The sequence below is a fragment of the Stegodyphus dumicola genome, chromosome 6 (assembly GCF_044657685.1).
Source record: "Stegodyphus dumicola isolate Sdum_Otavi_A_Nest chromosome 6, ASM4465768v1".
Taxonomy (NCBI): Eukaryota; Metazoa; Arthropoda; class Arachnida; order Araneae; family Eresidae; genus Stegodyphus; species Stegodyphus dumicola.
In genome coordinates this window covers 6,730,696-6,757,811 of record NC_140773.1, presented here as the reverse complement: position 1 = coordinate 6,757,811, position 27,116 = coordinate 6,730,696, and the positions used below count along the sequence as shown (strand labels likewise).

Here is a 27,116-nt window from a genome sequence, read left to right as displayed (position 1 = left end):
ATGCTTATTAATGCATGTTTGCCAGAGTTGTAAGTTTAGCTTCCTGTCCAGGGATTGTACTGCCCGGGATGTGCAGTCCTTGGGAAGGGGGCAGTGTTACGAATTTGGTATTTAAAAAGCTAATGTTAGTTCAATTACAAATTAAATGGTTTTATTTCTCGCGCAGTGCAGCGCGTGACGAATATTAAAAGAAAGCTAAGCCGGAAAATTGAAAATACAAGAGCGCGTGCATTAAATAAATAAATATCTCTTTTTGATTTCGAGAAAGTACTGGAAAATTCTAGCGCGTGATTTTAAAATCTTATAAAAAGAGGAAAACATCTCAGTTTGTAGTAGTTGCTTAGAAAACTGCTCTTGTTGATTGTAGCGAATTCGCGGATTAGCGTTCTTTAGCTGTTTTGAATTACGTTCTACTGGACATTTGAGTAGTTAAAAGATAACTACTGTGAGATATTGTAATACTGCATGATAATTTGAGAAAATTTAAGCATTTTTGTTGTGATAATAATAAATTTTTGTTCATTTTTCATCGGACTTGTGCATTCATTTCATAACGAACCTGTACACACGCAAAATATGTATAAATGGAAACAATAATTCTTTAAATATGCTTAAAATGTTTCAACTATGATAAGATATTTCTGTATGATCTCCAAAGCATATTAGTTTTTAATAAAAAAGTTTCAGAAATACTAAAAATTATAATTACTTAATTTACTTTCATAAAATTAGATAATTAATTAAAAATAACCATGGGAAAAAAGTGGAAGTTAGAGAATTCTTGAAAAGTGTTTGAACATATTAGTTGAAAAAAAATTAGCTATTACATTTCATTTTAATTTATTAGGCAAAGCCCGTGAATGTTATCTGCTCAAGGGCAAAGATGCCTTCAGGGAGGACTTTCTAAGGGTAATAAGCTTATATTTATGTTACACATCATAAAAACCATTAAAATAACCATTGCCAGATCATTTGCTAAGATTTTAATTTAGAACAAACTACTAATATTCAGTAGACTTATCATAGCCATTGAAATTTAATTAATATAGCAGAAAAACAAAGAATAGAAGAAACTTCATATTATCCCGGCAATTGAGGGGCTTTTGTTCATCTCGTGCAAAAAAATTTAAATCAGCTTATTAATTTGGTCACATGAGTTATTACTTATTGACACAGATGGTGAGTGAATTGTTTAACTCAAAATAACTGAACCCAAAATTTTATGCCTATATGAACAATTTTAAGTCTATGTTTTTGAGGTTTTGTTTATCACAATTAAAAGAGATATATTTGACATGAAATACACTGCTATGTTGTGAGGTGATATCCTTTGTCATAACAGCTTTGAGAAATCAACAGAAAGCACAGCACTATACATGATTGCTTACCATGAAATAATAATAATAATGACACAACTAAATTAAATTAGACCATAAGTCAAGTCACTCTTTATTCATTAACAAACAATGTTAATTAACAATTCAGTTACAATTTAAATTGCATTTTTTAAATATAACTCCACACTAAGAGTTCACATATTCAGGTTCCCTGTGACATATGAGAATACTTTCAGATGCATTCTACTCATATGTATTGAAAATAACTTTATGATGAGCTGAACAACCAAGGAACAAGTCTTATGGCTTATTATTCAGCCAATACAGTACTTGAATAAAGATAACATTTACATAAAACATAACCAGAAGACCAATTTTTTTCAATTTTTAATACATTTTGAAAAATAAAAATAATTAAAAAATTTATTTTGAAGGGGGAAAAACAGAGTTAAATTAATTAAAACACAATTGAAATATATTACATTAAAATAAAACATTTCTTAAAAATGAAAAACTACCTGATTTTGGTCATAAAATTAATAACCTTGCTTAAAGATTTATTTTCTAAAATTAATAATCTTGCATAAAGATTTATTTTCTAAAATATAAAAAAGGTATCAAATTTTATGTCCTCAAAATTTTTATCAAGATTGAACATACAAACACAACAATAAGACTAGTTTCATTATGTACAATCTAACATACAAATGACAGCTTTTACAATGTAATCAAAATAAATATATATGAATTATGTCACTGAAATTATTGAAAGTGAAAATACTTATGAAGAAAAGTAAACATCATATACATACTTCTGAAACAACAGTAAAGTTATCACACATTGCACATTTTGCAAAAAGAATTCATAAATAGAGATACATCATAAAGGGTTGGCTTTTTTAAGAAACATACAATCGAAAATTTTCATTCAATCATATTTAAGGAAAAATAAATTATACAAAATAACTTTCAGAAATGTATATGTATTTTGTAGATAATCGACACATATAATTTTAATTAATGTCTTGTAGATTTTCTATTAATTCATTTTCAAAAATACTAAAAATCAAAATTACAAGTCACATAAAAAATAAATAAATAAAATAAAATCTTAAATCGTCCATACAGAAAACAGCATACAAATTTTCTCTGCAATTTTACAAAATACCTACAAATAAGTACAAAGCTGCGATTCATTGTGAATAAAACAATTTACAACATAATGTTAAAAATGCAGGCTAATAATTTTTACATGCAATATTCCTATTTTACTGCAACTCTCCTTTTCAAAATATCTAATTTTCACACCAAATATATGATGAAAATGATTTAAAAGAGAACATTATTGTGCCACTGATACTGCATTTACAGCAGATTATTGCAGTCTTCAGAAAAATTTCTTTGATAACTGGAATTAGATGAGTAACACTTAAATGCCAATATTCTGACTATGCAAGCTGTAATGAAATTTCATGTAATTATTAAGAACTTTAATTATTTGGACGGTGCAAAGGTGAAAATGCTTATTTACAACAGCTGTTTAAAATGCAACAGAAATAACTTATTCAATTATTATTATTATTATTACCATTGAAAATTCAATCTCTTTGTTTTAGCATATTATTACTATGAAAATTAAGATAATTTTCATAAATATGATTTAAAATCAGAAATGGTAAAATACACTTTAGTAAATTGGAAAAATAACATTGAAATATTTTGCATGTTTCTTCTTTAATAATTCTTAGAAATAATTATAGGATAACTAATTACATTACAAAAAATTATTCGACTTCATGTCACTTGAACAATAAATAATTTATACATTTTTCTCCGTAATGGCAAATAATACAAAAGAATAAACTACAGCAATAACACAAATTCTATACATCTTTTGTAATACTTAAGATATCATTTTATTTGATTATATTAAAACTATGGTAAGAGACCTCATAATTAACAAAATAATTTTAAAAATCTAATTTTTTAAAAATACTTTTTAAAAATATGCTTTCTGTTATTTAGTTTAATGATAAATGCAATTTTTCTGATTAAGCTACTTCAGCATTAAGATTTTTACAATACCCATAATTGGAACAAATCACTACTAATTAAGTAACAATGATGACAAGAGTTTGTAGCCACTCAGAAAATAATGCTTATGAGCAAGGAAGGTGAGCAAGAGACAATCATTAACTTCTCAGACGACATTTGAGAAGTAAGACACACAAGGAACAAAATAACATCATAACACAAGAGCATGCTGTCTTTGAAATTGAAAGATAGTCAGCTAAACATCAGCATAAAAATCTTATGTTCAACAAAGAATACAAAAGAAATTTATATTTACATCACATACAATATTAAATATTTTATGTACCATGAAGTGACATAAAATGGCAGGATTCCTCTTATGCAAACATTCACTGGGATGATAAATTATGGATGAGCGTTGATTATCAGTGGAAAATACTACCCACATATAATTTTACAGAAATTTCAAATTTACAGGGTCTATAATATGTAACCATGAGCAAAGAAGCAAGGAACCTCACTCTTTTCCATTCAAATTGAATTTTCTGTACTTCATTATTATTAGGAAAGGGGACATTTCCCAGTCTGAAGATTGAAATTCATATTTTTATTTAAGCTAAATCAAACTGGATGTTAAAAATATTTTAAGCTTAAATACAGCAAACTGAAAAATAATGACAAAAGGAGTACTGAATGTTTTCGCTTTAATTTAAAATATGATATTTCAGCAACTTATAATTAAACTTCATGGCTAAGACATTTGAATCTATGAACCTTACAAAAGACCTGGGACTCAAAAACTTGAATTTTTGTGATTTTTTTGTCATTAAAAATCTTTTCATCTCTCATTTAGAGAAGGGCGAAGAGTATCAGCACAAAGCTTGGGAAAGTTCAACATCTCCAGGAGAAGTGTTCATTAAAAAAAAAAAAAAAAAAAAAAAAAAAAAAAAAAAAGGGGGGGGGGGAGTCTGACTCTTGCATTTTCAGCAGATTTGAATCACTCATATCATCTCATTGAAATCTGAATGTCATACTTTAAATTTTCTGGATAGAATTTATCACCATATATTTAGCTTTATTAATTCTTAAAATAATCCCCTTCCTTTTGCATTTGCTTTAATTTTATAACATTCTGAAAATGTAAAAAAATGAACTGCAATTCAAACATTTTTTTGTCACATTATATTGAGAAAATGAACTTCATTTAAAAAATTATATTGTTAAATTTCTTTTTCATTAAGTGTAGATTTGAATTTTTTTAATTATTAATTATTAAGTAAGTTATTATTTTCTTACATGTAAAATTCAAGAGAAATTTTGGATTTTTCCACCTCCACTAAAATTTTTCTATTTGATAAAATTTGTAATAATAAATACTGATTTCAGTAATTATTTTCTTTATAAAGTAGTGCAGGATAATTAGCAAATGGAGAAGATATATTTATAAAACCAAGAAAAAATATTAAAATGTTTAAAGAATATTTCTAATCGCATGCATTTGAAATACAAACCACAATTAGAAATCAATATGAAATAAAATGAGCATCAGATACTAATACTTGTAACTCATAAATCCGAACTCGTCTACTAAAAACATTTAAAAAATATGATGGTATATGCTAGAAAGAATAAAACAATCAATTTTCAGGACCAAAAGGTATGTGCTTAAATCTGCTTAGAGGGTGAAATTTTCATTAATACTGAAAAATAACTTGCTGAAATATCCTTCAGTACATAAAATCATTTAGCTTTTTTACATAGCAGTTAAAAATATAACAACTTTTCACATCTTTGGCACACTTATTTTTATAACAAGATGAGCGATATTTTAGAAATCTGAAAGCATGATAAATAAACATGATTTTAAGAACACATTTCATGCTTCTAATCTAAATTTTGCACATCTAGGAAAAGACAAGCCTCTTCAACTCATGGTTATATTTTTTTCTACAATACTACAGAAGCTTTTCTACGGACAAAAGATTGCTGTTATGCAATGAAAGCTGTACTAAAATTCAAAAATGTGGACACAAGCCAAAACAAGTTGACTACACCTTTGTTCCTCACGGTCATCCATTAATCATCTAAGAAAGAAAGTAACAAAATAATTATTATTTATGCTATACATAATTTTTTCAAAACAAACTCTTGAAACAAATTCATTAAATGTGGGAAAAAACTCTAATGGATTCATTAAAGTTTTTTTCCCTCATAGTATATTCAATAATTGAAAAATTTAATACATAAATAAATTACATAAATTTTTCAAAACAAACTCTTGAAACAAATTCATTAAATGTGGGAAAAAACTCTAATGGATTCATTAAAGTTTTTTTTTTCCCTCACAGTATATTCAATAATTGAAAAATTTATATGAGAAATACATTTTTGGAGGAATTCTAGCATAGTAGATTAAGTTAAAGTCTCTAGTAGTAGAGTATTTCTTTACAGATCAGATTTCAAGATGTGTCTGAATTACTTAACTCTATGAACTTAAGAGGTGATTATTGGTCACCACTGCCAATTTTTAATCTTGAATATGTCTTTTTTAAAGTTATGGATTGAATATGTCTTTTTAAAGTTTTTTTCAAAGTTATGGTACCCAATAAGCATAAATATGATGAAGGACTGTGCCTTCTGCTATAATAAACACTCAAAAGCCATTTGTTATTTATTCCATCAGAAAAAAGATAATGATAAACTTGAAAAGAAAATGTCAGATTCGAGCATTATTTCAACAGTTTCGTCATATAATTCTATGAAAATAGATCTAATAAAATATTATTACAAACTGCTTTGCATTGATTCAAAATAATGATAAATCTTAAAATGTGAGAATTCTTTTTGAAAATGGCTCAATGAGATCTTTCATAACTAAAGATGTATCTAGTAAAATGGAGTTTCCAATTGTTAGAAAAGAATCTGTTTATTCATTTGGATATAAAACTGCGTTAGAAAAACCCTTTAATGTTGTTAAAGCAAAACTAGAAAATGCTAGTGATCCCAATCTTAATATATCTATTGAGTTTCTTCAAACCAAAAATATATCCAATACTGTTATCTCCCCTCCAGATTTGAACTTTGCTAAAGAAAATAAAGTTTTACAAAATTTACAATTAGCAGACTGTTGTACACAAAGTGACAAAATTGATATTCTCATAGGGGTAGATTTCTACTATTCTATAATTACTGGTAAAATTAAATAAATTTCAAGAAATATAGTAGCTACAGAATCTTTATTTGGGTGGTGTTTGCAGGGTAAAGTAAATAATGATCATAGTGAATTATTAACTATGAAAGTAATAGTAAATGAAAACTTGATATCAGATCAATTACAACAGTTTTGGAAGCTAGAAAACTTAGGTTTAAAAAGTGACACTCAAAACGGCAAAACTGTTCGTTTAGAAATTATGAAATCTTTCGAATCTGATATCAAGTATAAAAATGACAGATAACAAGTAAAATTACCTTGGAAAACAAATTCAAAACATTTAATGGAAGATAATAGGGATATAGCACTCTAATCCCTATTATCTTAAATTAAGTAACAAATTTAAAATTGATAACCCTTTGTTTGTTCATTCAATACATAGAGGTTTTAAAGGATTACAAGTTAAAACATATTATTGAACCAGTTCAGGAAGACAATCAAAATGATAAGACCCTATTTTATTTACCCCAGAGAGCAGTCATCAGAAATGATAGAGCAACAAGCAGACTAAGAATAGTTTATGATGCTTCAGCCCATAAACCAAGGAGACTTTCTCTAAACGATTGTTTATATACTGGTCCGAAGCTATATCCTGATATTTTTGATTTATTGATATAGACAAAATAGGCTAGCCTTTACAGCTGAAATTACACAAGCAATTTTACAGATTGAGTTAAATGAAGAAGACAGAGATGTTATACAATTCTTTTGGGCAGAAGATTCTGATGATAGCAATGAAAATTTGAAAACCTTTAGATTTACAAGAGTTTTGTTTGGAGTATAAAATCTAGTCCTTTTCTGCTAGCTGCTACCATTATGCATCACCTTAAAAATATTCAGAAATATATCCTGAAACAGTAGAACTCTTAAACAACTGCCTGTATGTTGATGTCATTATTGCTGGTCAACAAAATTTAGAACAAGCCCTGAAAACAAGTTTAGAAATTGTGAACATTTTTAATTAAGCTAGCATGTCACTACATAAGTGGCATACTAACTCAAAAGAACATTTGGCATCAAAAAGAAATTTCGATACAAGAATCTCCTGAAGTTGTCCCGATCAAAGTGTTAGGAATTAACTGAGATACTGAAAATGATAATTTTTATTTTGACACTCAGCACTTGACAAATTTCATTTCCTTGTCAATTAACTCAAAATGTTTTCTATTACAAACCGCAGGTCATATTTTTGATCCTGTCGGATTTTATGGCCCTTTCACTATAAGAATAAAGTGTCTGATTCAGGAAATCTGGTCTGCCAAAATTGATTGGGGCGATGAACTGCCACCTGATCTTAGTTATAAATGGAAAGCCTGGTACGAAGAAATTGAAGAACTGAACCACATCAGGATTCCCTGCTACTATTTACAGGGAATATCAAATGTAGATGTGAAACAAATAGAACACTATAGCTTTTCTGATGCTAGTTTGAAAGCTTATGGATGTATGGTATATCTAAGGTTTGAACAATGGAACTTTTCAAACAGTTTTTGTTGCTTCCAAGAGTAGAGTTGCACCTCTGAAATCAGTTACACTTCCTAGATTGGAGCTCTTGGGTGTGCTTTATCCACCAGATTGAGTAATAAAATCACAAAATGTTTAAAATACGGTGTAATCCCTTTCCAATGGACTTATTCTCAAATAACTTATTTTTGGATTCATGGATCTCCAAAAAGATTTAAACCTTTCGTCAAAAACAGAATTTATGAAATTCAGAAACTAACTGAAAGCAATAATTGGCATTATTGACATGGGAAAGATAACCCCTCCAACCTCATATCACGAGGAACTACTGTTGCTAATTTAAGAAACTGCCAACTTTGGACCACCCTGGCTTTTACAGTCTTTAGAATTTTGACTTGAAGGAAGATTACAATTCTCCGATTTCAGCACCAAAGAAAAACATCCTATCCTCTAACCTCGAAATTAAAAATTTACGGAACTGATTATTGAAAGAGAACATAACAAGTTCATGTTTAATGAAGTTACAGCCACTTTGATCAACCTTCGAAAATAATACTGGATACCAAAAGGCCGACAGCTTGTGAAGAAGATACTTAGAAACTGTCTTATTTATAGAAAGTATACAGCAAAACCTGCTCAACAGATGACTGCACAGCTGCCAAAAGAGAGAATAGTTCAGACTCCACCATTTCGTGTTTCAGGAATGGACTTCGCAGGTCCAATTTGGGTTAGATCAGCAACCGGAACTGAGAAATTGTACATAGTTCTTTTCACCTGTGCCATTACCACAGCCCTTCATTTAGGGCTAGTCTCCAGAATGACAACATAAAATTATTTGATGGCTTTTAGATGATTTGTATCAAGACGAGGACATCGTGACAGAATTTACTCTGATAATGCCAAAACCTTTCAAAAGGTAAACCGGCAATTCGAGCATTTTTCAAAAATACTGAAGGATTCCAAATTTCAAGATTTTATTGCCTGTAAGAAGATAAGCTGGAAATTTATTGCAGAATGTGCTGCATGGTGGAGAGGTTTCTACGAATGTTTAGTGAAGTCTGTGAAGGACATTTTAAGAAAAATACTTGGAAAGGCCCTATTACATTTTGAAGAAATGACTACTATTTTGACAGAAGTTGAATATGTTATAAATCAAAGACCTTTAACTTACACTTACAATGACTTGGAAGAACCACAGCCTATCACACCAGCACACTTTCTCAACTTTGGTCGAAAAAAATCATAATTATCTACTTCATTTTATCGAGATGATTGACAAGAATTCAAATAGAAGTTATCTGATGATAAGACGAGTGTACCAAACTACACTTTTAGATCATCTCTGGAAAAGATGGAAGGAAACAATATCTACTTGACTTGAGAACGGCTCACCATTTAGATACTACTAACCCAAGTAAGAATTAAAAGTTGGAGATGTCGTTCTTTTGGAAGGGTTTACAAAGTCCAAACTGTTATGGGATGAACGAGATCAACATGTTCGTTCTTGTTTAATTAAGACGTCCAAAGGACAAATTAAGAGACCCATACAACTCTTATATCCTTTGGAAGTTGTGAACCAACCTGAGAAATATTGATTGAACTGTTGATTTTTTCAACATTTGATGAAAACATTTTGAACTTATTGATTATTCAGTAATTTCTTATGTTTAATTGATTAATTTTATATTGTAGTAGATGTTCAAGAGGATTTTTTCTTTTTAATTTGTTACAGTAAGTAATTGTAAGTGTTTTCATTTTATTTGGATTTATTTGTTATTCCGCTTAATTGTGTGAACTCTACGAGTTCAGGTGGGGAGTGTAATACGGTTGAAGCTTCACCTTAGAATAAAACCCCCTTTCGCAACAATAAGCTTTAACATATAATTTATATTTCGATTAATATTAATCTACTTATGAGCATACACCCTCTATCTAGCTTTTTTTTTTTTTTTTTTTTTTTAAGAGACTCTATCCTCATTTACTGAAGCACAAGGAAATTTATAATTTCCTTGTGCTTCAGTAAATCAGGATAGAGTATATACATAATAATATGTAAAAAATTGGAATTTAGCTATTTTTCTCCTAATGAAACTGTTATTATTTTGCAGCTATTTTTTAAATTCACTGCTTCCTTCTTTTGCTATGTCTACCTTGCCACTTTACTCTAACAGTATTACAATTCATAAGTTGACAGACCCCATCATGATAATTTTTTCTTTATTCATTTAATGCTTTGCTTAATATGTAAAAAATTGGACACAGATTTAATTGCTTTACTTTCTTTCCTTTAATACGCAAAAATATGAAAGCATTAAAAGTGCTCTCCCTGATTTTTAGACATAGATATTACTAAGAACAATTATTATTGTTACACACATTATGCTTTATAGAAGAAATAAAAACAATTTTCCAAGCATTCTTTACACAAGCACACACACGGTTACCTTGTTCACAGTGTCACATTTTCAAAGTCTCAGCCGAAACTTAGAACTTCACACTTCAGTGCTAAGTTATTGCATACAGTGTCACATAAAATATCATCTTTCTCAAAGATTTGAAATAAATATCATTTTAAAAATACATTTTATACTTTAAATCCAAAGAGTTTGCATATCTAGAAAATGATAAGCTTTTCAACTCCTGGTGATATTTTTTATAGGGTTATGCCAAAAATCAAAGGTAAGTCACATCTTAAGAATTTAGCTATTTTTCTCCTAATGAAACTGTTATTATTTTGCAGCTGTTTTTTAAATTCACTGCTTCCTTCTTTTGCAATGTCTACCTTGCCACTTTACTCACAGAATAGAAGCAATGAAAGAAGTAATAATACAAGGTTTTTAAAAGTGACATGAAGAACTAAATTTTGAAACCGGGGCATTTAATGAATGGATCATCAACTTCAGCTCTAATTTTTATTTATCATCAAGTCCACAAATCAATAAATTAAAAAAAAAAAAAAAAAAAAAAAAAAAAAAAAAAAAGGGAGGATAGTTAATGGTATTTCCCTTTCTAAATTGGCCCTTCAGATGTGAGTGAGTCTACAATATTCTAGGAGAATCGCAATAAGTTGATGTTGATTTCGATACTTGTTAGCAATCATGTATTTCTAATGATACTATACACATTTTATAAACAAATTTTCAGACAGCAATTTCTGAAATGAACATAATAACAATTATGTTACAGATTTCAGCTTTTTTTTTTAATTAACGTACATTTCTATGCTGTGTTATGCATATATAAAACTTTATACACCATTTTTAATGGAATGCCACTGTTGATTTAAATTATATGTATTATATTAAATTATATGATGAATATTTAAAACTATTAACTGAATATCAATATGAAGTTTAAATATTTCTTTCTTTTACATATTTATTGCACAACTTTATAACAAAATACATTTCAATACCTAAATTTCTTCATACATCCACATAATTTAGATCTAAGTTAGAATATACAAAATACAAACTTACTGTTCCTTGAATAAGATGAGGATTCAACAAATACTGGTGTAGTGAAGTTACTTGAATCATCTTCATCTTCATGTTTATTAGCTACAAATGAGGAAATGCCAACTTATTAGAATTCCAGTTTATGAAATAAAATATGCAGTATTTACATAAGTAATTAAAATGTACTACTCTAGATTGAAAAATTTAAATAAATAGCCACATAAATTTGTAACTGGAAAAAAAATTGCAATTATTATTTATTTCAACAAAATATATTATAACTGTTCGTATTGATGAAGAAGCTAGAAAGGAATTTTTATTATTAATTCAACATTCTATTTCTCTACAAAAATGGTTAAAGTATGGACTATATAGACAGACTGCTAACAATTTTTAATATGGAGGAAAAAAGGTCTAATACAATGTCATTCTGGAGTATTTTACAGAAAATCTAACATTATAGTTTTTGAGACTTCCCATTTAACAAATACTTCTAAAGTTAGTTGATTGCTAGCTCTAAGCTTCTACAACTAGTTGAAAAATTTGGAAAATAATACAACACTTTTTCCTTCAAATACATATGTGTACAAAATTCATTAAATACTTTTAGAATTCAATATCCTCACTTTTAATCTAACTTTGCTCATTTTATACTTAGGGAGACTCTAAATCATCACTCAGCATGCTACAACAAAAGATTCATTAAAAATTATTTATTTTTTGCAGTACAATCTTCAGTCTACAACACAGTCAGTTATTAAATTCAGGAGAAATCTAAAAGGAAAACAGTAGTGGAATTCCAAGAATGGAAGTGGAAACAGCATGTGCCAGTATTGTTTCGAATAAATTACATATAAAAACAAAAAAACTTACAATATTAAAAATTACTGCTAAGATACAGTGATTGTGTTATTTAAATTTTTTTTTTAATGTCACTGAAGTACATGGAGGGAATAAATAAGGCAATGTGTCCAGGCATGGAAACATAGGACTTAGTGCAGTCACATGATATAATTTAATAATTCTCAATGCCATTTTACAATCAGCACACTAAGTGCTTATTATTAGCCATTTCTATGGGCAAAGCATTAAAAAACTCAAATACCTCTCCAATCTTTTTTTTTTTTTTTAAAAACGATGGGCTCTTGTCTTTTTTCAACATTGGCCACTTCTAAGGGCACAAGTGGTGGCTATCTTATTGTAAAGGCAACTAATAGGCGGCCACCATTACCTCCTATGAAGGGACAAAGAGTTACAACCATGCTTTCTCCAGGATTAAAACCCGGGCTCTTCAGTATCACAGTCGGCTGCCCTAATCACCATACTATCTGGGTGGCACCACTCCAATTTATTGAGTACTTTAACAGTAAAAGAAATCTTTTCATAATTTTTTCAATACATACTTTTTTCAATAAAATAATTAGATACTTTGGGCAATCCATTCATCAAATACAGTCCAATTTAAGCATAAGAAATTAATGGCAGGTGCAAATCTGAAATTGCAGCAGGAAAAGTTTCAAAACAAATTTCTCAGGCCTTATACTTCCATCAAATAATTTAACAGGATAGGATTCCAAACGACTTGCAAAAGTTTTCTGGCATCTCTATAAGGAACTTTAAGCTGTGGCTAAGTCCCTGTACACCCACCTTCTTAGGTAAAACTTTTGACATTGTTTTAACTAAATACAAAGGGATTTTTGTCGACTTGGACAATTTTATAGGGCCCTCCAATTCAGTCTTTGATATGTCCAATGAGATGTTTCGCAAAAATGTCCCCCATAAAAGTTATTCTAATCAAGAGCTGTATATTATTAATTTGTTCCTCACACCCCTTAATTGATGCCGTATATTCCAGCAATAACAGGAAAAAAAAAAAAAAAAGATCTATTAAACCAGTTTGTGCAACAGATGCTCTTCTTTGTTAGAAATTGTTTCATTGCACTATACTATGTAAGATTAGTGGATGAAGATTGTTCTCACAAAGCTTAGTGCATGCTAAAATTCCTTTTCTTGAGAAAACAGCATATTTTCCAGCTGCTGGCAAATATAAAATACAATGCATGTTTATAAATGAAATACAGATTTAAAAAAGGCCAATGGAATATCATCACGATAAACAATTCAACATGAGAAGTTAACACATAAAAAACTAGAAGCATGCATGAAGAAAATGACAGATGCCGTATAGAAGGCCATTTGTTACAGGTGCTTCTAAAATCCAAGAGTAACTATAATTGATTATCTTACATTTCTGTGATAAAATTCAAAGACCTCTCACAAAATATCGAGTCACAGGTAAAGAGGCTCTTTTAGAAAAATGATTATGAAAAGTTTATCACACTTGATATCAAAAATGAACAAAAAATTAAAGACAGCTTTGTGATTCAAGTCACACACTTTTATTCTAGTTTGCAGCAAAATAATAATAAATAAAGACACTGATGCATAAGATTTAGACGTGTTCACAACAAAATGAAATAAAGAACAGTAAATCTCATGCCATGCCTTTTCTCTCAGCAAAGAGATAATATTTCACACATCTTAACTTACCTTCTTTGTTCTGACCATCAGGAATATAGATAGAAAGGTTTTTTATTTCTCCTTCCATTGCCTAAAAAATTAACAGAACATATAATGTTAAATGTCCATCTAAAGTACCATCAGCTTTTTAATGATATGTATAGCAATGTATATAATGGTGTGTATACACACATACATATCAGGTTTTAAGGAAGTTTTCCGCCATTGCAAATATCGTCTGTGCAAACAATTCATATTGGCATGTTTAATCATATTTTGTCAAAGCATTTTTGGCAATTGAAAGAAAAAAGTCTTGCTTTAGAACACTGTGTTATGAAATCTGTAAAAAAAAAAAATATATATCATTATCATTAAGAAAAAAGGTGTCTGCTCTAACTATCACATTACCAGATTAGAACCATCATTTACTTCCAGTTCTGTTGCAAAAAGTTAGCTACAGAATGTCACCAAATCATGTACACAGCTTTAGGTATTAATGTTGTATCATATGGAATTGTGAATGTTTGGTGAAAAATGTTCAAAAACAAGAACTATGACATTCAAGAAGCAGAGCGCTCTAGCCGGCCTACTGATGTTGATGAGACCTGCATGTGAGACCTTGTGGAAGATCAGTATGCAGCCACTCAAGATCTTACCAAAGCGTTGACATTAGTGCTGTGTCCATTAGTCGCACTATGCATCATATAAATTTGATGTACAAGTTCAGTTGCTGAGTGCCACATGATGTGACTCAAGCAGATAAGGACCGACGTGTTCGGGCCTGCACTAATCAGCTCGAATATCAATGCAAGGACAAAATTCTGGACCAGATCATCACTTGTGATGAAAAGTGAATATACTTCAACACAGGCAGAAGAGGAGGTAGATCTATGTTCGGTGAGCCTATCGGAAGTATTGCAAAGTGCATTTGACTAACAAAAAGGATCATGCTTTGTATCTGGTGGAATTATTGTGTATTATCCATAAAGAGAATCTAGAAAAAGTTAAAATCTTCGATAGTAAGATGTACGGTGAGATGCTAGTCTGTGTTGATACTATTAAGGAAAAACATCAAACTGAGTTCCGGCACAAAAAGGTAACTTTCCATCAAAATAATACAAGACCACATGTGTCTGCCTTCACCGGCTGGACTCTGTATGGACTTGAATGGGATCTTTTGCCACACCCACCATATTGTCCTTGGATTGAAGGTTTTGAATTGAAGGTTTTGAAAAACTACCAAAATATTGGCAGAAAATCATAGATTTGGAGGGTGATTACAATCCGTACTAAAAGTTCTGCTTTCATGCTTTTTTTCTAACTTTATTAAGAATTTTTTTTGGCGGAAAACTTTCGTTACAACCAGATATACATACATATATATGCATTCATATATATTTTATAATACCTTAATTTTCAAATCTCTGTTTGCTATCATTTCATCAAATGCCTGGCGTAACATACTTTTGACAAGTTCTGTTCCATTCTTGTAACTCAGAATGTAAGTTTTAGGAATTTGCTCGAACTGAAAAATACAATCATCACTTATATACCATAGATAACATTCAATTATACATTTCAGCAAGCAACTATAGTAGAAATCTAATAATGCATACACTTAACTACATAGGGTTTAACAGGTTACAAGTTGACTTTAAATTTTGTTGGGGTTAATTTGAGATTAAGCAGAATGTACTCTTTTTTTTTTTTTTTGTGAATCATTTAACCAAAATTTTAAGTAAAAATAGCAAATTAAATAACGTGAAAATAAGGGAAAATTGTAACAGAGAAAAAGGGATAAATGATAAACACATTTTTGAGGAAATAAAAAAAAATTTGTAAATATACATTTTGTGTATGTGTGTGTTGGGGATGAGGAAACATGTAACTACTGTGGAAATTACTTTCAAAATATTTGCTATGCTCTTAAGGAGGAAATTACTTTCAAAATATTTGCTATGCTCTTAAGGAAAATAAATAAACAAACACATTGCTTACAAAACCTTCAGCAGTAAGATTACCCATGTTAATTTGGCCGTTACATTTTACACAAGTGCATTTGAATATAAGCAGAAAACAAAACTCACTGGAATTGGAATTTTGGGTAATTTAATTTCCCTTCTTTATTATGTTTCACATTTTTAATGCCAGAAAATCTCCATAACTACCATTTTTATGAATCTATAACTATTGAGTACTGGTATTTGCTTATCGCACAGGCAAACCATGGTGCATAAAAGCTGAAGCTCAATATCTGAAAAGATGTGAACAAATAAATTTTTAAATGTTTCCCACATAAATTCAAAACTTTTAAAAGACAGCACTATAATACACGCAAAAGTATAGATTAATTTCAAATGAAAAATTTGTAAATTTTATGATCTGCATTCCTATAAATAAATAACTATGAATGTTAGCAGCAAATGATACTAACTTCTGTAATACACTGGAGGACAACCACTAAGGATGGATCACAAACAGTTATATAGTGCATTAAAACATGTGGTAGGATGCCAAATTAAATAAAATAATGTTAGAATACTAGGACATAACAATAAATATAATTTATTGCATTCTGAAATCCAAAAGACTTTAAAGAGTGTTCAAAGGACAAAATGGTCATTTTGTGCTCTATGTAAAAGTGGAAAAAAATAAAATGCAATTCTGCAGTATTCTGGCATAAGATGCCGATTTGGGATATAGCAACCATGAAGGGTGATGCAAAATTCCGTGCCATGCTTTAGACAGCTGTTGGGGTACCAAACATTTTCAATGGGATACAGATCTGGAGAACATGCTGGCCATATGAGACATTGAATATCCTCACACTAAGGCACTTCAGGACAGCAACTGTTCAATGACATGCTGAACTGCCATCCATGAAAACAAATTTATCACCCACAGAACATGCAAACATGACGCTGCGAAACATCATAAATGTATCGTTGGTCAGTTATAGTCTCAGTTTGAATTACATAGAGCGACGTATGGCCATGGACCATGATCCCAGCTCATACGATGACACTAGGATATCGGCCCCTTTTCCCTGTATGTTTACCGGACTGTATGCAGTATCACTCTAATGCCAGTCTAACTGGCATCTACAATCTGATGACAGACTGAATCTACTCTAATCTAAGAACAGTACACAAGCCCGGTAGTCTTCCCTCCAATTGTGATGCTGACGACACCATTGCAAATGGGTAGAATAGTTACATGTAGGACAATAGAATGTGCACAACAGGACGGCAGGCATATAGTAAATCTTGATGCAAACATCTGGTTACAGTTTTTCAAGAAATTCACTTGCCAGTAGCAGAAAGTAACTCATTTGCTACATCAGTACCTCACTGGTTCCTCTTTGTCGATAGCACTATGTACCTACTTTCTGAAGGCATCGTACTGGAACACAACCTCTCATGTGACATTTGCTATACATTCCATTTGCTTGAACTGATTTACAAAGCTTTGAAACAATACTGTGGCTGACGTTAAACTTGACTGAAACTGACTTCCTTGGCAACATGTGTTATTTTTCACCCTTCTTCAAATCTGCCAATAATATGGCCATGCATAAAATCATCTAAGCAATTTCATGAAGACTCACAAAAAATTGCAATTGCAACTGATTCTTTCCCATTAAATTTTGCTTTTGAACAACAATGGTCAATACACATCAAACCTTTTATATCTCTTATCAGTGCTATCACATGACGAACAATTTCAGTAATCCAAAATTTACACATGCACAGTATGTCTTTTTGTATCCTGAACTTATGCTTATTTCCACATTTTCGTACCTTCCATTTTTGTGGTTCACTACTATATATCACTGCTACTGTCATCCATCTTTAGCAAAAGTCCATCAGTGTATAATTAATATGCTTTTCTAATTTGATCAAAATACACAAAAAAAGACTATTTTTTTTTCAAAAAGGTTTATTTTTTTTCAAAAAGGCATGTACAATTTGGTAAAAAAAAGGGGGGGGACAGTGCTATATCTTCCGTACTACTGGGCCAATTGACGAAATTCAAACTGCATTTTTCATGTCTCGAAAGCGCGACTTTGAATATAAATTAGCTTTATATATAGCAATGTTCTAACATAGGTATTTTGACACAAATTCAGATTTTTTCTGAAATAACATATAAATGTTTTCCATATTTCGATTCTATGACTCAAATTATGCCTAAATATTTAATTTTGTTAAATTTGGTGCGGATTTTATGGATAAATTCAAAAATTTATCTTGGCTAATATTTTTCAGTTGCGCCAAGAATAATTCACTTGGTGAACTTCTTAATATGTGGCAATATATTTTCCTTTCTCTTCCATTGTGCAAGAGCAGAAAAAAAGTCACATCATTCCTACTTCCAAATAATTTTAACAAAGTCACACGCGAGTATGTGAAAAATTTAAGACAAATTCAGTTTTTAATGCAAGGAAGTCGACTTTTTTTTTTTAATTGGGCTTTTGCGCTACGTGGCAGCTTTTTCGTAAAAGTTACGACAGCGCGTGGTCGTGTTTCAGAATTCGGAAAATATTTTTTTCTCAAACATTTTGTTATTTTGTGTTATTAATTGTCGTGCATTATTTTAATTTGAATACATTTGACTCTGTAAATTTTATATCGGTTTTCATGGCAAAAAAAAAATATGTGCAACCTGCTGATTTTGCTCGGATTCTTCAAGAATTATCTGATGAAGAAAAGGACGACAAGGAAACCTTTGGATGGGAGAACAATAGCGATTTCCATTCCTTATTTTCTTTTATTTCTATTTTTTAGAAATAACTAAAAACATTAAAGTTAGTTTAAAGTGTGTTTTTGTAACCAGTAAAAAGTACATTTTATTTTAGAAGTAATGCTAAACTTACTTTTCCCCCTACCAAGGTGTTTTCCTTTTTTATTATCTATACTTGTCTTTGATGAATATTAAAATTAGCTTTGATTTAAAAATATAATTATTAAATAATAAATTTAAAATTTTGTATAATGCATCATTGCATTTCCATCTCACTAACATAAGAACTTAAAAATAATTTACTTATATTTGAATGTGATATCATTTTGTATTTTGCAATAAGATTAATATTTTATTTCGTAACAAATTTATTATCAACGTTCACTCATTTCTGTCATTTTTCGAGCCAAAAACGGTAAAATAACGGGATGTCGTAAAAAATACAATGCACGCGTGCACATGTAAAATTGTCAAGCACGTGTGCTGGAAGGTTAAACCACATTTGATGTTATTATCACTTTTAACAAATACGCCAAATTTCAAAACCCCGCCAATATATAAATTCACGTATATCTTCGGAAATTTTGAATAAAAAACTAATTTTTTGCAGGTATGCTTAGAAATACATCTGCTTTAAGTAGATGGTAAACATTTTATAGATTAAAATTCAAAATTATTTTCAAAAAATTTATAAAAATTATTTAAAAATACAAATTTTTTAAATAAATCATAAAAAATTGACGAATTTGATTTGAAATGAACCTAAATTTTGAAATCTGAAAGGAAGAATCAAGTAAATTTAATAAACACATACTAAATTCAATTAATATGGAGGAGCTAGAATTTTGAGAGCTAATTTCTTAAAAACTACTCGTGCGATTTTTATAAAACTTGGCAGTTTGGCGTAATTTGAGTCATAGAAAAAAATTTGGCATGTCATTTCAGAAAAAAACAGATTTTGTGTAAAAATACTTATATTAGAACAATGCTGTATATAAATCTAATACATATCCTAAGTCGCACTTTCGAGACATGAAAAATGCAAGTTGAATTTCGTCAATCAGCCCAGTAGAGCGGGAAATATAAAACTATTCTCCCCCTTTTTTTTTGTACGGTGTACACATACAGGAAAAAAATTAATCTGGTATGTTGAACTTTTTACAAACTGAAATTTTATTTGCTTTTATCCAAAAATCAGCACAGGTTACAAGCATTTGTTGATTATTAGAATTCTACTATATAACTAAGAAAAGACTATAAATCTACTACATGGCTCTGAAATTTCAAAACACTGTATAGGTTATAAAATTATTTGCTATTGAATTTTGCACAAAATAAATAAATAAATAAAATAAAGCACTTCAAATATAACAACTCATTCAACTTCAACAGTTTTTTTTTTTTTTTTTTTTTGTGTGTGTGTGTGTGTAATTTCATTACAACGCTTATGCAAGGTTTGGATAATCTTTCCGAAAGTATTGTCACTGCAACTATGTGCCTTAAATTACTTCAGAACACTTAAAAGTTAATTGGGTACCACCTTGACGTTTGTTGAGCAACCCAAGAAATATACATAAATGTATGTTGATATGTCAGTGAAGTGCTTATTTATTTATTTGTGTATGTTGGAGATAAAACTTGATGATTTTCTCTTTCAGAAACGCAAAACCACATGATGCTTTCACTATTTGTTCTTGAACTATTTTAATTACAGATAGATCTTGTATAGTAAAAAATCCATTAATTCTCCAGAAAATTCAAAAAAGGACATGGATCATCACAATTATTTTCCCCAAAGAGAAATTAGATAATATTTCCTTAGAAGACTAATTAATGCCATGAAAATTACTTCAAAGAATAAAATTCAGCTAATCATCTAATCTGATCCCCACCCCCCAATTAGGGCACTGTAACATTACTTTACACACAGAGCTCTTTGCACTGAATAATATCTTGATCCAATAAATTGCCACTCCAGAAAGATGTGCAAAATTTTCATTCTGCCCATTCTACTACATTGGAACTTTCAATATCTTTACCTAAGTTTGATAGTTATGTAAAACCTTGAACATAATACTTTTTTAAAGTAATGATAATTTAGCTTACATTTTGCTTTGTCCCCATTGATTAACAAAATATAATTAATTAGTGTCAAATTCTAACACTTTACTGCCCACCAGCGGCCGAGCGGTAAAGTCGCTGAACACTGGTAGTTCGGTCCGAGGTTCGAATCCCGCGAACGGGCTGGCTGCATGGGCATTTTCGTGGTTTTCTTCATGTGTAACGGGTATACGAGCCAGTTTCCCTTAGAAAGTCCTCCACGAAGGCATCCCTCCCCTTAGGCAGATAGCCCTCGAGGCTTTGCAATAATCACACACACACACACACACTGCTGAGAAAAAGATAGTATGCATGACAATTGTGAGGAGGTGTAAGCAAAATAATATCGCAGTCTGAAAAAAAGTCATTAAAAAAATTCATGAATTTTAGGATAAGATCTTGAGGCTTCAAGCACAGTAACTTTTCCTATTAATTTCTATTATCTTCTTTGTAGTTTAATAAATAAGTATATGATCAAGAAGATACATTATTTTGTTACATTAACATTCTAAAATTTTTATTAGTATGTTTCATAAATATTAATTTACCTTAAATGGCATCTTTTTGCTAGTGCTGGATACACAGAACCTGTATTTATTGCATTATTATTAATATTTCATTTTTACTGATCCTACTTCACTGCTAATTCAGATATATAAATGTTAGGATATTGAGATAAAATACTTCAAAAGGATGCAACAATATTTTTTGCTAGAAAAGTTGTAGTAAACACAACATATCGGATATAAAGAAAGTACAGCTTAAAATGGGGAGTTGGAGGAGGGGATTGTCACCCAAAAGAATCTTTTTAAAAATACTTGTATCCAAATAACAAGTTATTTGACGTGCAAATATGATTAACATCATCTTTGGTGATGTCCAATATCACATAAGTTTATTTCCCAGAAAATCTGTTTAAGAAATTTAGTAGTACAAATGGATATTCTCAATTATCAGATTCAGTTTCTTCATATTCATGAGCATATGCTTTCTGCATAATCTAATACTGCATCAAGGTTATTTTTTAAAAAATGTATCTAGAAAATTCAATAGTGCAAACAGGTTTGTACACTGCACAAAAAGAAAAAAAAAGACAGTTCTATATCTCCCGTTCTACTGGGCCGATTGACGAAATTCAACTTGAGTTTTTCATCTCTCGAAAGCACAACTTAGGATATGTATCAGATTTGGTATTTTGACACAAAATTGGACTTTTCCTGAAATAACATGGCAATTTTTTTTTTTTTTTTTCATATTTCCATTCTACGACTCAAATTATACCAAACTACCAAGTTTTGTAAAAATTGCATGAGTAGTTTTTAAAAATTTAGCTCCTCAATGTTAATTGAGTTTGGTATATATTGATTCATGTCCCTTTTTTTATTAAAGATATTTGATTCTTTCACATTTCGAAATTTAGGTTCATTCCAAATAAAATTCACCCATTTTTTCATGATTTATTTTTAAAATTTGTATTTTTAAAGAATTTTTATAAATTTTTCAAAAACATTTTTGAATTGTAAGCTACAAAATTTTTACCATCATCTTAAAAGTAGATGTATTTCTAAGCATACCTGCAAAAAATTAGAATTTTTTTTTGGTGCAGTGTACATGTGTACTATGTACCTATAAATAACAAGTAAGCAGCTTCATAAAAGGGTGAAAGAGGAAAAGTAAATACTGGAAGATAAAAAATATATCGATCAATCACACTGTAATGGATTACAAAAAAATTGCAGAGAAACAGCAGATAAATAAATAAAAATTATGTCGCATATAATTTCAAATTCATAACTGTTTAATTAAAGGAACATGTCTTACATCAGAAAAAAAACAAACCTTTTTCAAGAGAGCAGCAAGTAGCACCAACACATCATGTGTCTGTTCTAGAGAGTGCAGTGGATTATCATTAGTATTTTGAATATCATTGTGGAATACACCCTCATTTATCAAATGAACAATAACATCAGAAACCTGTAAGAAATATCATATTAATGAATTTTGCTAAAATATATAAAATGAAAATTTCAAAACAGAAGGTACTTTCTCATTATCCCCCCCCCCTTGATTCAACAATAAGTTACTTCTTGGAAAAGTAAAGTATTTCATAGCTGATGTCAAAAACTCATACCCGACTCTCATTTAAAAATTTTCTAGTCAAAATAATTGTGAAAAATGTGTTATTTGTTCACCTATTTAAATCCAATATTTCAAATAGTATTTTTATTGAAAGCACATAATTCACCAAGGATAATGATATTGATTTATGCAAATGAAAGCTGAAATTGTATTCCTAAATGAATCATTAAATATTTAATACTGAACATATTTGCCATATCTGAAGAATACTCATTGGCTCTAACAATGGAAAATCAGCAGTGTATGTTTTTTCCTAATAAAATTTCTGATCTCTTATAAGATTCTTTTTATTACTACTTATGAACAGAAGTGCACCTATGAACAATAAAGACAATCAGTTTACAAAGTCATTAACGAGTTGGTGACTTTTTGTAAGGGATTTTAGAAAGTACCCACAGTAAAATGTTCTAATATAATAAATCTGAAGATCTTCTGAAATTTTACATCTGATGAATCACATGATCATTGAACCAGCATTAGGAATTCTGATACAAGATAATTATTTCAACATAAAGCAGGAAAGCATGGGTAAATTACTTGGCTCTGTAATTTTTACAAACTGGTTATTTGTATAAACACTTAACTTGAAAAATCAACTAACTAATTCGGCCTACCAGCAGTCGAGCGCTAAAATCGCTGAACACTGGAAGTTCGGTCCAAGGTTCGAATCCCACGAACGGGCTGGCTGCATGGGCGTTTTCGTGGTTTTCCCCATGTGTAACGTGTATACAAGCCAGTTTCTCTTAGAAAGTCCTCCACGAAGGCATCCCTTCCCTTAGGCAGATAGCCCTAGTGTGCTTTGCGGTATTTTCAATACACACCACATCAACTAACTAATTCACTATTTTACAGATAAAAATTATTAATAACTTTCAAATTAAATAAATGAATAAATAAGCTGAAAATATATTCAGTATAGTATATGATACGATACACTTTGAAAAAGAATTATCTAAGTTTAACTTGATATCCCCCCCTCCAAAAAAAAATAATTTCATTTCTACTACAAATATACAAAAATGCTCAGAACAGATTCTCCCTTCCTAAATATTTTGATTCAAAAAGAAGAAATAAATTAAATGGAAATGACACAAGAACCCTTCTTTCAGGTTCAAACGAAAATTTTTTAAGATTCAAATTTTACCCGAAACACTATACAGTAAAATTTCTGATTCTTTTCATGAGTTGATTTATTTCGTGAGCTTTACTTCTCACTGCTGTGCAAAGTCGAGTTGTGATAAAGCAATAAAATAATTGATCCACTTTTTCTCATTGCCTAGTCTCTGCATATACAACTTTAAAGTTGGATTTATTCTCTACTTTTTTATTCCCTCATTCTCATGCAGTTAATACCACAGTGAGTTACATGTTCACTTTTCAATTCATCAGAAAATCAGGGGGTTGCTAGAATGAAATTATTTGTCCTTGTAAATTTATAACTTTTGGAAGGAAACTTTATGTGTGGAAACATTCATATTGTGAGTTAGAATTCAACACTTAATGCAAGATCTAATACTCATTTAAATAAATGAAATTTAGAATTCTAAAAAACTACAAATGAAAATGTATTGTATAAGAATTCATGTACATATACTATTAATTAAAAATACTAAAATAAATCAAACAATAAATAAATAAAAATTCTAGAAATTACTCACTGTTTTGTTCAGATAATCCTCTAAATCAGGAACTCCAGTTTTCTTCAACAAGTTCCCTTTTTCAGATTCTAACTGTTCCAAACGCATTGTCAGATTTGTGTAAATAAAATTTTCCAGAGCAAGCATTTGAGACTGGGGAAAAATGAACAAATATTTGAATACAATATTTATTTCAAAAATCATAATTCAGCCACTTACAAAATTACCATTTCTTAGCAAGCTGCATATTGATTAATGAAATACAAATGAATTTAAAACTGTGAGTTACACAAAAATATGTAAGAAGTTCAGCATTATAATCTTCTCTTCACTAAAAATTTGTCTTCAGAATGATAAACTTAAATTGCATCAAATTTAAAAAAATGTTTTGAGGGAGAAGAAAAAAAATCTTGCCAACTAGCAAATGATTGCTTTCCCAATTGGTCTTGCTTCACACAGACATCAAATCCAAATCAGTTAATCATGGATAATAATTTCAAAACAATTATAGTCAACTCCTGATTTATCAAGCTGGATTAAATGGGCTTTGCTTCTCTTCTGAAAATTAAGTTTGTCTATCACAAAACAATAGTTTAGCATAAATTTAACTAAATAACATTATTCAAATTTTCTAATGCTATTTATATCTTAGTTTCCTAATTTCAAATTAGTTTGTTATTTGTAAAGTACAATTTTTGTTTTAACTTGCAGATTTAATATGAAAAACGAAGGGGGGGGGACTACTTTCAAGATTAAACTGCTTGAAATTGCACATAAATTATTAATTATATTTTTTCTGTTAATTATAAATGTCAGTTATTCCTCAGTATTTTTTTAAATGTCCTCAGATTACGGTGGTTCTAATTCAACCATGGATGCCAACTCTGGTTCATGATAAATTGGTAAACTGGGAGTGTACTGTATCATCAAATTTGAATTAACATCTCTACTACAGATTTTATAACTATTTGAATATCCTAAGAAAGTACTTTAAACTTTGAAGAAAAAGAGTAAATGGAAAGTTTCGTCAAAAGGTTAATTGATAAAAAAAAAATATTATCTTTCATCCTTAGTTTTCACAAGTCCATTATCTTTTTTAAGAACAAATCCTCCTTTCACACATTTAGTAATAAGTTGAATCTCACTCAAATAAGGAAATAACTAGCACATAAATATTTCAGTGTTTTTAGAAACACAAGGCTCTCAATCTTCCAATTTCACTTCTGAATTACTTTTCCATACTAAGCCCTATATAATCATGCAAATTTCACTGGACACTTCATACTTTCTTAATTAAATGCTTCTGGCTTAGACACTAAACATATAACCCTTGGTGACCTCAGGATGCATAAAACATGCACATATTAGCCTTTTAAGTAGAATCGACAAGCCAATTCTTTTTAGGTATCTATCATTTAAAATGCAATTTATTTAGACATATTTACATCTTCTTTCCATTCCAAAAGAATATTTATATTTCTGATTTTCCTGCATAAATATCTCACCTAATGTTTAATACTCTCGCATTTCTCAACGTACTTTTAGCTTTTGGATTGGCGATTATTTTGAAGACTTTGGTTATTGAAATTTTTTATAATAATTCACTCATTACAGAATATTTAAATTCTTATATGGAAATTGGAATTCTTTATATAGATGACTAAACGAAATTATGTTTAAGAAATGATTAACTGAAGCCCAAATGGAAGTGTTTCCTCACATATACATCAAGACAATCACATAGGTTTTAAAATATATACTGATTTTACACTGTTATCTAATACTTCAGAGCCTATCTTTACTGTATTCTAAATCTGTGGCGAAATAGAATATTGTAAAACTGAATGGTTAAATTGATTTTAAATATGAATTTCCCTCCCAAGCATGATATATTACTTTAAATCATAATAGATAAACAAATAGAGGACACATCACATTTTTAAATGCTCAGAATATGTTTAGTTTAAAAATAATATCTCAATTAAATAACACTCAGAAAACAGCTTTTTACAGATATTACATCAACTGAATTCCTGCACTGTTCTGGTTTCTTCTCTTTTGACCTGCAAACATGACTAGGTCAATACAATCATCACAGATACAGAATTACTAAGACCTCCACATGAAAAGGGTAAAAAGAATAAACAAGAAAGAGTTAGCGAGAAGGATATAAATTACTAATTAATAACAGCTATGAAAATAACAAACAGATTTAAAAAGACTTTTTACAAATTTTCTCGTGATAAAATTTAGATAAAAGTTTTGGATTAAAAAATATTTTAACCTTAATGACAGATGGAGAAAATCTGTCATAATATTTATACTGTTTACATACACATTTCTCATAATATCTTCTAAAAAAATAAGAGACATGTCGTGTTTATGATCTGCATAAGCCATTCAATAGCATACTGGTAATTGTAAACACCATATTCAAAGATACCTGAATCTTGACAACTGACGAAAATGTGGT

The 27,116-nt window shown here is 29.8% G+C and overlaps 1 protein-coding gene across 3 annotated transcripts in view; it reads right to left on the bottom strand.

Moving 5' to 3' along the window:
- Positions 1-1,420: 1,420 nt before the first annotated feature.
- Positions 1,421-27,116, bottom strand: part of LOC118181462 (uncharacterized) — a 164,300-nt gene continuing 138,604 nt past the window's right edge. For all 3 annotated transcript variants that reach the window (XM_085818020.1, XM_085818022.1, XM_085818021.1), the window contains 6 exons: positions 24,665-24,796; positions 22,707-22,841; positions 15,433-15,549; positions 14,055-14,115; positions 11,526-11,606; positions 1,421-5,455 (listed from right to left, as the gene is read on the bottom strand). In XM_085818020.1, coding sequence (XP_085674146.1) covers positions 5,448-5,455; positions 11,526-11,606; positions 14,055-14,115; positions 15,433-15,549; positions 22,707-22,841; positions 24,665-24,796 — 534 coding nt within the window. In that variant the 3' untranslated portion in view covers positions 1,421-5,447. The remainder of the gene's footprint in view (positions 5,456-11,525; positions 11,607-14,054; positions 14,116-15,432; positions 15,550-22,706; positions 22,842-24,664; positions 24,797-27,116) is intronic.